At 36.2% G+C, this 13,181-nt stretch overlaps 1 protein-coding gene across 2 annotated transcripts in view; it reads left to right on the forward strand.

The window, feature by feature from the left end:
• Positions 1 to 13,181, forward strand: part of CEP135 (centrosomal protein 135) — a 75,613-nt gene that overhangs the window by 15,911 nt on the left and 46,521 nt on the right. For both annotated transcript variants that reach the window (XM_027544549.1, XM_027544550.1), the window contains exons 8-11: positions 823 to 1,038; positions 3,867 to 3,932; positions 6,510 to 6,648; positions 10,301 to 10,524. In XM_027544549.1, coding sequence (XP_027400350.1) covers positions 823 to 1,038; positions 3,867 to 3,932; positions 6,510 to 6,648; positions 10,301 to 10,524 — 645 coding nt within the window. The remainder of the gene's footprint in view (positions 1 to 822; positions 1,039 to 3,866; positions 3,933 to 6,509; positions 6,649 to 10,300; positions 10,525 to 13,181) is intronic.

Consider the following 13,181-nt stretch of genomic DNA (forward strand, 5'->3'; position numbering starts at 1 on the left):
ATGGCATTATTCCATTCTTTTTTATGGCTGAATAATATTCTGTTTTGTACACACACACACACACACACACACACACACACTGCATCATCTTTATCCATTCATCTGTCAAGGACGTTAGGTTGTTTCCATATGATCTTTAGACATTTAGATATCACTGCTGCCTGAACTGTAGCCAGAGTAGATTAAGTCCCAAATATTAGCATAGCAAGAGAGCAGTGCTGTTCAGTAGAAATAGGATATGAGCCACATGTGTCATTTAAAATTTCCTAGTAGTCTAATTAAAAAAAGTAAAAACAAAACAAGTGAAATTAATTTTAATAATGTATCTACTTAAATATATCCAAAATGTTATTTCAACATGTAGTTGGTGTTGTCAAATATCATTGGCATATTGTACTATTTTTTTGTACTAAGTCTTTGGACTCCTCTTTGTATTTATAGCACACCTCTGGACTAGCCACATTTTAAGTGCTTAGTAGCCATATGCAGATCTAGTGGCTTCTGTGTGGTACAGCACTCCAGACTAATATTATCATAGTGGTAATCTTGTCATATATTTAGAACTCTATGTTGGGAAAAGGTTCACACAAATTTCTTACTTATCCTTTCCTTCCATGCTTGAAAACTGAAGACATATATATATTTTTACTAAACCACACATCAGCAGTTTTACAAATAAAAACAATATAAATTTGAAAATGTAAAATAGCTGGAGTTTTAACTTTCAGTATTTTAAAAAACACAGTATTTTGAAATATTTTGAAAGTTCAGTATTTGATAATTTTCCGATTTATTAACTTATGAATTACAAATTCAATTTAGGTTGACTTTCTTCAGCAAGCTAATAAAGATCTGGAAAAGCATATACAAGAGCTTATGGAAACCAAGGAAACAGTAACATCTGAAGTTGTTAATTTAAGTAACAAAAATGAAAAACTCTGCCAGGAATTAACTGAAATAGACCAGTTAGCACAGCAGTTGGAAAGACACAAAGAAGAAGTGCTCAAGACTGCTGACAAAGAACTTGAGGAAGCAAAGGTACATCTAGGCTATGGGGGTGCTCGTCAATTCTCCTAGAGAGGAGTGAGCTTGAGTTCTTTTGGTATCCTATCCAGGTCTTTTGGTTTGTTTTGTAATTCAAGTTTTTTTTTAAGTGTTATTTACATGCTCTAAATGTTTGCACTTTCTCCAGTTGTTCGTGTGTCTTTCTGGAGCAAATCTATTTTTATGGCAATTTTCCAGATTCCTCCCTCTTTTCATTCAAGATTTTCATCTGTCCTTTCTCTACATTATAAGCAGGCTTCTGAAGTTTGTCCTCTAGGTCATTATGTGCTCAGGAGCCCTTTAAAGGTATTTTTTGAAACTATATATGTCCTTGCACATTTTTAAGTTGGTAGCTAACATTTTTCATCTTTAAATAGATGCAAAGGATGTAATTTCTAATCAGTTGTTAAGATTGATCTCTTAAAATAAAATTGTCATATTGTTCTTATAAATATAACCAGCAGAATCCAAATGACCCTTCTTGAAATCCCCACAAAATTGTATCTTATTGTAACATATTTTATGCTTGAATATCTTTTTATGATAACTATCAAATGTCTCTGCAATTAAAAATACATGAATTGAAATTTTTTTAATTTAAAAATATCCTGTGACTATAAGGTTCAGAATGTTAGCATTTTCCTGTAAAACGTGTTATTATAATTATTAGTAGTCAGTGGATCAAAGTGACAGATGTAGCACAAATGTTGGTAAATACTTATCAAATAAAAAAGTAAAATTGTACTGAAAGTACATCTTTTAGTAAGATATAATGGGAGAAAATAGCATCTTAATTAAAGGCTTTGATGAGCCCCAACATTTCAGGTGTTGTCTGGTACTTCAGAAGTTTTTTATATGTAGAGGTATAGTATGAAATTAGAAGCTTGCCTTTCTTTTGAAAAGTGGGTAAAAGGCAATTGTGGAAGGGTAGGTGGGAAAGAAGAATTCACATGATACCTAGACCACAGGTTTTCAGGTATATAATTTTTAAGAAGGATATTTTCAAATTAATCCAGATATTGATTTCATAAAACTGTATGTATATGATAGTTTTGCATAATACTTGGATAATCTTTATATTATCCCAAGCATGAGTATAACCTATTAATAGTTTTAAGGTCACTACTTTATATCAACTAAATAAAATGAATTAATCTTATACAGTGTCATCTCCATTAATTAGTAGAATAGAAAGAAACTACCTCAACATAATCAAGGCCATAGTGAAAAGCCCACAGCTAACATCATACCCAGTGGTGAAAGACTGAAACCTTTTCCTCCAAGATTAGAAACAAGACTAGGATGTCCATTCTCCCTACTTCTGTTCAACATAGTACTGAAAGTCTTGGCCAGAGGAAATAGGCAAGAAAAAAGAAGTAAAAGCCATTCAAATTGGAAATAAAGAAGTAAAGTTTTGTTTCCAGATGAAATGATATGTGTAGAAAACCCTAAAGATGCCAATAAAAAAAAAAAAAAAAAAACAGAACTAATAAATTCAGCAAACTTGCAGGATACAAAATCATTGCATAAGAATCTGGGTGCATTTCTATATTAAAATCCAAAAAGAAAATTAAGAAAATAATCCTGTTTACAATAGCGTCAAAAAGAATAAAGATCCCAGGGATAAACTTAACCAAGGAGGCAAAAGACTTGTATACTGAAAACTATAAAACACTGCTGAAAGAATTTAGAGACAGAAATAAATGGAAAGATATCCTGTGTTCATGGATTGGAAGACTATTGTTTGAATGTCCCTACTACCCAAAACAATCTGCAGATTCAGTGTGATCCCTCTCTAAATCCCAGTGATTTTTTTTTTTTTTTTTACAAAAATAGGAAAAAAATCCTAAAATTCATATGGATCTCAAGGGGCCCAGAATAGCCAAAACAACCTTGAAAATGAAGGAAACATAATTAGTGCAATTTTTAAAAATTGTTTATTTTACCAGGTCTTAGTTGTGGCATGTGGGATCAAGTTCCCTGAGCAGGGATCAAACCTGGGCCCCCTGCGTTGGGAGCATGGAATCTTAGCCATTGGGCCACCAGGGAAGTCTCAGTTAGTGCAGTTGTAATTTTGCTTTTATGACTTTAGTTTCTTTGCAGTGTTTCTGTGTCTCATTGCTTTCCTTTTCCACTTTCTTTTGCATATTCTCTCATGTGTGCACAACATACTGAACACTGTCACACGTCACGTTGAAAGTAGTTGAGAATGACAACTTGGCTCAGTAAAAGATTCCTGTTAGGTCATAATATTTTAATCTTGGCATTCAGCACTCTTAGTTGCCATTTAGAGGATCCAGGTTGATCGTCTCCTGGATGAGGGCATGGCAACCCTCTCCAGTATTCTTGCCTGGAGAATTCCATGGACAGAGGAGCGTGGTGGGCTACCGTCCATGGGGTAGCCAAGAGTTGGACACGACTGAGCGACTAAGCACAAGCACAGGGTGTTAGTAGTGGGTGGTGAAAGAGCAAATAGGATGGGAAAGTCAGGAAATGACAGGGCTGGAAGAGGAGTCCTAAAAACCAGGGCTCAAGGAAAGTCCTACAATTATACAGACAGAAGAAGATTTTCAAGGGCCTCTCTTGTTGCACATGTTACAAATAGGTCCCTATAAGCATTTAGGATACCAGAAATTGAAGAGAAACCTAAACTTTGCCTCCTCTTCATTGAAACTGAGGCATAGAGCTGGCTAAAACTTTTGCTCCCCCTGATGACAGGGAACATGAATTACTCAAAAATGACTTGGCTTCATTTTCACTGTCACTTAGTGTTAAGTATCCTTGACTTTTAGGTATGTACCTAATAAGCTTTTTATTCCTAGAAAGAGATTAAAAAAAAGCTTTCTGAAATGCGGAATCTTGAAGAAACAATGGGAAAACTTCAACTGGTGAGTAGGTTTTGTATTGAATTGCCAGAATTTTCATTAAGAAAAATTTTATGTTTTATTTTACTTTTTTGTTTACTAATTATAATTTACCTATCATAATGTTTACTGTTTCAAGTGTACAGTCCAGTGGTTTTGATATAGATACAAAGTAGTGCAGCCATCACTACTAATTCCAGAACATTTTAATCACTCCAAAAAGAAACGTCATACCCATTAGCAGTCACTCCTCATTTTCCTCTGCTCAACCTCTGACACACACTAATCTGCTTTCTGTCTCTCTAATCTATAATTTGCCTATTCTAGATATTCTATGTAAATGAAATTATACAATATATAACCTTTTATGTGTGACTTCCACTTAACCCATTGTTTTCAAGGTTCATGCGTATCATAGCATGTATCATTACTTCTTTTTTATGGCTAGTAATATCCCATTGTATTATATATTTGGTTACATTTATATTTTATAATTCTTTTTTTATATTTCTAGAAATTAAAAAAAATTTATTGTAATAGAGTTGATTTACAATGTTGTGTTAGTTTTAGACATACAGCAAAGTGAGTCAGTTATACATGTATCCACTCTTTTTTATAGATTCTTTTATATATATATATATAGGCCATTACAGAGTATTCAGTGGAGTTCCTTGTGCTATACAGTAGGTCCTTATTAATTTTCTATTTTATATATAGTAGTATGTATATGTCACTCCCAGTCTCCCAGTTTATCCCTCTCCCTGCTTACCCCCAGCTAACCGTTAGTTTGTTTGCTACATCTATAATTGTGTATCTGTTTTGTAGATAAATTCATTTGTACTCATTTTTTAGATTTCATATATAAGCCATACCATATGATATTTGTCTTTCTCTGACTTATTTCAGTCAGTATGTATATTTGTATACTTCTTTAATCTCATATATAATAGGTAGCAAGTTACACTCAAATTTGGAAAGCCTGTTAGGAATTTTATATTATTTAAATGACTTCATGACTCATCAGTTTACTAATATTAAAACTAAAAACTGATAATTACTTGATAAAATTGTTGACCTTTATTAAAAAGGACTCAGTTTTCTTTTAATTATTTTTTTTGGCAGTACAAACCATCTTACTAGTCATTTTGTTCATTCTCGTGGTCTTCAAATGAGACAACTAGTAATCATCCCAGCATAAACCTGGATTTAGCCTAACCTAGATGTAATCTTATAGTCTAGAACCGGCAGAAAGAATGTCTTGCGTACAGGTAGAAATTCCTAGGTGGTCACCTGATAGATTATTGAGAATTTTTTAATAGCCTGTTAAATTGGATGAGTCTCCATTAATATTGGAAACAAAGACTAGTACTAACTTCCAAGTTTTCTCATTAATTATACTCTTTTTACAGTCTAGTGGTAATATTCTGGTGGCAGTCATGAGGCAAATTAAGCGAAGCCTTTTGTGATACACTGGCTCATAACTGAGCCATAACACCAGTTAGGTGTTCAGTAACTGGTTTTTGTATGTTCACTATGAACAGCGTATCACAATGACTTTCTATTTCATCCAACTGCTTTATCAGGTAGTCAGTTCAGCTGAACACTGCTAAACATTAGCTAAACCTACTAGATGTTGCCCACTCTTGAGTTTCATAGATATGTAAAATTGTCCCATAAAGTCAGAAAATGTAAAATAGATGTTTTGATGATGTTTTCACTATAGTGTAAGCTCCGTGAGGACAGGGATTTTTGCTGTTTGTTCACTGCTGTTTGTAATGCACACTGTTTGCAGTTGTATGTGATTTATAATACTGTCTCAGAACTGTGACCAAGTTTCAATATTGTTGCCTGACAGCAAGATGTAGTTACTTTCTGACCTTTCTTATTTTTTCCATTGGTGTTACATTTTATGTATTTTTAAGATAAATGTTAACAATATTATTAGCTGCTGCTACTAAGTCGATTCAGTCGTGTCCGACTCTGTGTGACCTCATGGACTGCAGCCTACCAGGCCCCTCCGTCCATGGGATTTTCCAGGCAAGAGTACTGGAGTGGGGTGCCATTGCCTTCTCCGATATTATTAGCTAACATTTATTAAGTACTTGCCATGTGCTAGACACTGTACGGAGTGTTTCACATTCGTAGAATCATCCATAGATGAATCTATAGATGAATCATTCATAGATGAATCCTCGGTGTCCAGGTGCTGGTCTTATCCCCATTGTGCAGGTGAGACTGAGAATAACCCTGTGCTTATATATACCTGTGGTAGTCTTAGAGCACTGTCTTTACTTTTGCTTTTCTTTAAACATAAAAACGCTTTAAAATTTTTTATTGAACAAGTCATATTCACTTTTTTGAAAGACAATATGCTAAACAAATTAAAAGAAAATAAAATCCAATAATTCTACTACTTTAGAAGGGAGCACTATTGAGTTTGGGTTTTGTGATGCTTTTAGCCTCAATTGAGAATTAACTTTAATTGAAATGGTATATATTTGACTGACTAAAAGTGTATGTATGTGAATTACTCTTGAATAAATGTGTTTTCATGTTTTGTAAAGTTGCTAGAAATCTTAATTTTAGTATTAAAATTTTCAGGAATTAAGCTTATGTCATAAAGAAAAGGAGAGGCTGAGTGATGAACTCCTTATAAAATCAGACCTGGAAACTGTTGTTCATCAGCTTGAACAAGAAAAGCAAAGACTTAACAAAAAAATTGAAAGTTTTGCAGTTACAGGTAAAATATAAAATGTTAATAACTTAAAAAGTGTGATTTCCTCTTAATGTTTTATTTTTAGCAGTAGATGATGTTTCTTTTTCATTCATTCATTCAATAAATATTTGTTGAGTGTTTGCTGTGTATCAGAAACCAGACTAGGCATTGAGATATAGTAGAAAATCTGTCTCCTTCAAGAACCTTACAGGAACCTTTTATATTCTGTCTAGTTGGTACAGGGAACCCCGGTTGAATATTTTCTAATGTAAATTTATCTTTCTTTGAGTCACATGATAATAGAATTAAGACTATGAGGAAGACCATTATGAAATAGTGGGAAATTGAAGTACAGAATCATTTTAAGTAAATGCAGTTTTATCACCTTCAGGTACACACACACAAACACACACACTTGAAATAGGCTAACTTTCACATACACACACACACACACACACACACTTGAAACAGGCTAACTTTCTGCCAGGTACCTTATCCTAAATGAATTGGTTTAAGAAACATGTAAGAATCCATTCATTCATTCATTTGACAAATGTTTATGAGCCTGTAGTGCTGGGATGTATAAGGTAAACAAGATACACAGGCCCACTGCTCTTGTGGAGGCTATAATCTAGTCAGAGAGACAAACTGGTAGCACATAAGTGAAGAAATCAATTTCAGATGGTAAGGGTATTAAATAAACTGGGAGGGTATGCTAGAGATCAGCTGATCAAAAGGCTTAGTGATGGACACCAAGCCATATGACAATCTGGGGCAATTTTCCAGGCAGAGGGGATGGCAAGTGTAGAATCCTGGTACCATCAAACTCCATGTGTCTGAGAAAGTGAAGGAAAGCCAGTGTGCTATTTTAAGAAAATGCTGTATCCTGGGCTCTTCAGCATCTATGGGGATAATCTATCTGACCCCTTCTCTGCTTAACCAGCTGTATGACTTGAACATGTTACTTAACGTTGCTTCAGTTTCCCTATCTGTGTGGTTAAGATGGCACCTAACCCAAAAGGTTGTTATGAGGATTAAATGAGTTCATATATTATTAAAGTGCTTAGGCCTACATTTGAAAGTTTGCAGTTTTACTTCTTTCATGCTATCTCTATCCTGCCGTTTCAGCATAATCTTTCACATACCTGAAACTCCCTTGTTTCTTTGTGTTTTGAATGCATCCTCCTACCCAAAATCCAGCCATGGATCAACTAAAACATTTACACGTGAGCAGCTAAGCACTGCTTGCATGTGCCCCAGTTGAGTTCAGTTCAGTCACTCAGTTGTCTGACTCTTTGTGACCCCATGGACTGCAGCACACCAGGCCTCCCTGTCCATCGCCAACTCCCGGAGTTTACTCAAACTCATGTCTATTGAGTCAGTGATGCCATCCAACCATTTCATCCTCTGTCGTCCCCTTCTTCTCCTGCCTTCAATCTTTCCCAGCATCAGGGTCTTTTTCCAATTAGTCAGCTCTTCGCATCAGGTGGCCAAAGTAGGAGTTTCAGCTTCAGCATCAGTCCTTCCAATGAATATTCAGGACTGATTTCCTTTAGGATGGACTAGTTGGATCTCCTTGCAGTCCAAGGGACTGTCAAGAGTCTTCTCCAACACCACAGTTCAAAAGCATCAATTCTTCGGCACTCAGCTTTCTTTTTAGTCCAACTCTCATACCCATACATGACCACTGGAAAAACCATAGCTTTGACTAGACAGACCTTTGTTGGCAAAGTAATGTCTCTGCTTTTGAATATGCTATCTAGGTTTCTCATAACTTTTCTTCCAAGGAGCAAGCATGTGCCCCAGACAGTAGCAATAGCACTGGAAGTTACATGGCCCTGAACCACAGCGCCCCCTTCAGTGAGGTATGGAGATCTCACTCTATATTCCTTACAGCTTGATCTCCTACTCTGCAGGGAACATATTCAAGTATTTTTCATTCTCAGTAAACCCATTCTGAGTAGATGATCTTACCTCCAGTTTTGCTAAAAGAACAAGCCGTCAGGGAGGCATTCCATGTTTCGTGTCCCCAGATCTTTAACCTGTCCACCCTTATCTTCCCTGTTAGAGTGGAGCCATTTGGCTTTTATGATAGGCCACTGCCTCCATCTGTTCTCTAGGTCCCATTCTCTCTCATTTTAAAATGCTACATATTATCTCTTTTTGATAACGTTAGCCTTTGTACTGTTTTTTCCCCATTGGTATTCAAACATGCTTTTCCCTTTTCCCATTCTAAAGCAAAAACTGTGACCCATTCCTATCCAGCTACTCTTTCCTCCTCATTATAGCTTTTACATCTTAAAAAGTCATTCATACCTGCTTTTCTGCTTGATCACTGTCTATGCTTTAGCACCTCTGCTGCTGCTAAGTTGCTTCAGTCGTGTCTTGACTCTGTGCGACCCCATAGACAGCAGCCCACCAGGCTTCTCTGTCCATGGAATTCTCCAGGCAAGAATACTGGAGTGGGTTGCCGTTTCCTTCTCCATTTACCACCTCAGTCCACTCCAGTTTGCTTCTCTCCTTCTACTTCACCAATAAAACTGCTCTCGTTAAGGTCACCAGTCACCTCCATTATACTAAATGCAGTGAACACTTTTCATTCATCAGTTTATTTGACTTACCATTTAAGGCATTTGCCCATTCCTTCAGCTCTCTTGCTTTCTTAACCTCTCTGGTCACTCTTTAGAATGAATTCTGCTATTCATCCTCTGGATTGTATTGCATGCTGTTCTTTTGTGGCTCTTGCCCTGCTACAATTAGAATAATTATTTGACCTTGGACATGTTTTTCGTACTTGTATTCTTAGCTCATGCTGGACATACAGTAAATGCTCAATAATTATCTGTCAAATGAATGAAAGAAGATGGTAAGTGAATTGGAATATGTCTTGAAAATCACTTCATGCTTTTGAATTGTAAAGAACATCAGTTAAATTAGATTGAGCTATACAAAATTGCCAATATTAGGTATATTCCCAGGTGGTCCTAGAGGTGAAGTACCTGCCTGCCAGTGCAGGAGACATGAAAGATGGGGGTTCCATCCCTGGGTTGGTCAGATCCCCTGGAGGAGGGCATGGCTACCCACTCCAATATTCTTGCCTGGAGAATCCCGTGGACAGAGGGGCCTGGTGGGTTACAGTCCATGGGGTTGCCAAGAGTCAGACACGACTGAAGCGACTTAGCATGCATGCACGTGCACAGGCTACTTGTGACTCCTGAAAAGGTAATTTCTGTGGTAAAAGTTAATAATTGTGCTTAATTGAGGAAAGACTAGTTGTTTTGTGTATACTATGTTAAATTTAAGCTTAATGTTAAAGTCACTCATAACCAGTTTTAACAGGTAAATTTTCTTTTAGTGCATTTTCAGGTCACCAGAGAGTAAGTACCATGTGATAATTTATTGTTCACTGGGTAATATACTAAATAGTACCCAGACTTGTATATGACAAAAGCAGGACTTGACTTATTGGATTTTATTTAAACTTTTAATATAATTTTGGGGTTTTTTTTTCTCTTTCAGCACTTACCTCTTTGATATTGGGCAGTTGTAGGTGATATGCAAAACAGCTAATGATTTTTAATAGCTTTCATTGTAAAAATTATTGATATAATTTATTTGGCTGATTATACATTTTATATGCAACATTGTTTTAAGATTTTATTACTTTAATTTGCAGAAAGAGAACTTACTGTGGAAGTTGAGAGGATGAGACTAGAACACGGAATAAAACGACGAGACAAGTCACCTTCTCGTTTAGATACATTTCTGAAAGGTATAGAAGATGAACGAGATTTTTATAAGAAAGAACTAGAAAAACTCCAACATATAATACAGCGAAGATCTTGCTCTAGAAGTCATTCTACATGTGAAAAAACGCCAGTATTTAAAACACTAGAAAAGGTAATACCTCTTTGTGAGTGTTTGATAAGGCAAGAAAGATCTTTATGAGCAAACTTTTGATTTATTATTGTAATAATGTAATGTTATTCATACTTATTTTAAGAAGTCTTTTTTTTTATTCTTTTTTTTTAAATTTTATTTTATTTTTAAACTTTACATAATTGTATTAGTTTTGCCAAATATCAAAATGAATCCACCACAGGTATACACGTGCTCCCCATCCTGAACCCTCCTCCCTCCTCCCTCCCCACACCATCCCTCTGGGTCGTCCCAGTGCACTAGCCCCAAGCATCCAGTATCGTGCATCGAACCTGGACTGGCATCTCGTTTCATACATGATATTTTACATGTTTCAATGCCATTCTCCCAAATCTTCCCACCCTCTCCCTCTCCCACAGAGTCCATAAGACTGTTCTATACATCAGTGTCTCTCTTGCTGTCTCGTACACAGGGTTATTGTTACCATCTTTCTAAATTCCATATATATGCGGTAGTATACTGTATTGGTGTTTTTCCTTCTGGCTTACTTCACTCTGTGTAATAGGCTCCAGTTTCATCCACCTCATTAGAACTGATTCAAATGTATTCTTTTTAATGGCTGAGTAATACTCCATTGTGTATATGTACCACAGCTTTCTTATCTATTCATCTGCTGATGGACATCTAGGTTGCTTCCATGTCCTGGCTATTATAAACAGTGCTGCGATGAACATTGGGGTACACATGTCTCTTTCCCTTCTGGTTTCCTCAGTGTGTATGCCCAGCAGTGGGATTGCTGGATCATAAGGCAGTTCTATTTCCAGTTTTTTAAGGAATCTCCACACTGTTCTCCATAGTGGCTGTACTAGTCTTTCTTAATTTTCATTTTTGTAGTCTTCTGTGACTTTCTGTGACTTTAGGAACACTGCATTAATTAGGAAAACTGCTTAAGAAAAAAGTATAACATACTGATTCCTGGAAATTAAGGAAGATTAAATAGCTAATTATATATATGGGAAGAGTGCAGGGGCATCTGAGCTTCCAGAAACTGGATCCAGGAACTCATGCTACTGGATACCTCCTCTCTTTCTAATCTTTACTTTTGGTATCAGCTACATTTTCTTTCTTTGAGTAGAGTGGCTTTATCTACATGGCAGGCTATGTGGCTTCATGCCATTCCCAGCCTTGGACCAGTCAGAAAGGCAGGCCACATTGTCCAGACCAGGCATCTTCCATGATAACTGTGCAACAGGAAAGGGTAAAAGATAGCAGTGAGCACTGGACAGATCATCCCCTTTGTCCACTAAAACCACGTTTGCAACTTGATGGTCTAAAGATGTATAAGGTTAATGATAATGCATAAGAGAGTAAAAACATGTCCTCATTTTAGGTCTTACTTATTTTCAACATTTTATGACTATCATTTGTGTTTAGATTTTTCTTTCTTTTAAACATTGGAGTTAGAGGATTCCTGGAGGCTTCTATGACCCTAACATTATCTACATACTGGATAAAATTAGAGAAGTTGGAAGTGCAGTCATTAAAACTCAGGACATTTGATTTTAGAGTTGGCTGCATTTCCCAATGCTGTCATCTTTTTCCTGAAGATCTTCTGCCTATAGCCAAATGGTTTTGAGACATTTTCTGATTAGACTGCTTTTTAACCTCCTTGGCTCGTGACTAAATTTGATTTAGAGTGTTAGTTTAAACACTGTGCTTTGTTATCTGTTAAGAGCACAATGAATTGGTGGGAACATACAGTGTAAGTTAATTTATGTGTACTGAGTTGGTTTTTAAGCTCCATATATACTTAGGAATCAAGAAAAATAAATCAGTTGATCACCTTCATTGTGTGGGACAGTCTTCTTCAAAAATGTTGATTAGTTTAATCAACTTATTAAGTAGAACTGAGTGGATAAGTGTCTCAGTACTTTTAAATATTGGATTTGTTTGCTTGGTGTGAATTCATGGTTGAAAGATAACTTGAGATACGGGTAAGGTACTGGTAAAATTAGGAGAGGCCTTCCCCCTTCATCTTATTTAGTTTCTTGAAATGTTCTAATGATACCTGACATAATTCATTTTGTAAAGTTTAGAAAGTTGGGACCTTGGTAGCATTTTAGAGTCCCAGTAGTAAATTTCAGGCATGGTAGGGAATAATGGGTGATGTATATGAGTGAAGTAGGTGGAGTGTAAGACAGTTGTGAGTGCTGTGAACTAAGGAGTAAATTCCAGCCTAAAACTGGGTGTTTTAAACATGTTTGGAAACAGTTGTTGGCAGACAACATAGACCTCTCTCAAGCTAGATTTAGTACAGGCTGAGTTTTCAACCGCTGCTTTTTATAGCAAATTGTTGGGCAGAGTTTCCTGGGATTGCTGCAACTCAGAAAAAATACTGACATTTTTCATATCAGTGATTTTTATCAACAAGATACCCATTGGTTCTTTGTTGTCTGTGTAGGGACAGCACTGGTCTCTTTGACCTTGTACTCACCAGACTTCCAGATGTGAGTTTTGGGTATAGTGTAATGGGAAATGCTTTGGAGTTGGAAACCTTATAGAAGCTTCAACTCCACACACTGGCTTTATGACCTTAGACAAGTTACCTATCTCATGGAGCCCTGGCTTCCTCATTTGCAAAGTGAGAAATGTGTCTATAACCTCTTATGAAGATTACA

Source organism: Bos indicus x Bos taurus, chromosome 6 (assembly GCF_003369695.1).
Source record: "Bos indicus x Bos taurus breed Angus x Brahman F1 hybrid chromosome 6, Bos_hybrid_MaternalHap_v2.0, whole genome shotgun sequence".
NCBI classification, from domain to species: domain Eukaryota; kingdom Metazoa; phylum Chordata; class Mammalia; order Artiodactyla; family Bovidae; genus Bos; species Bos indicus x Bos taurus.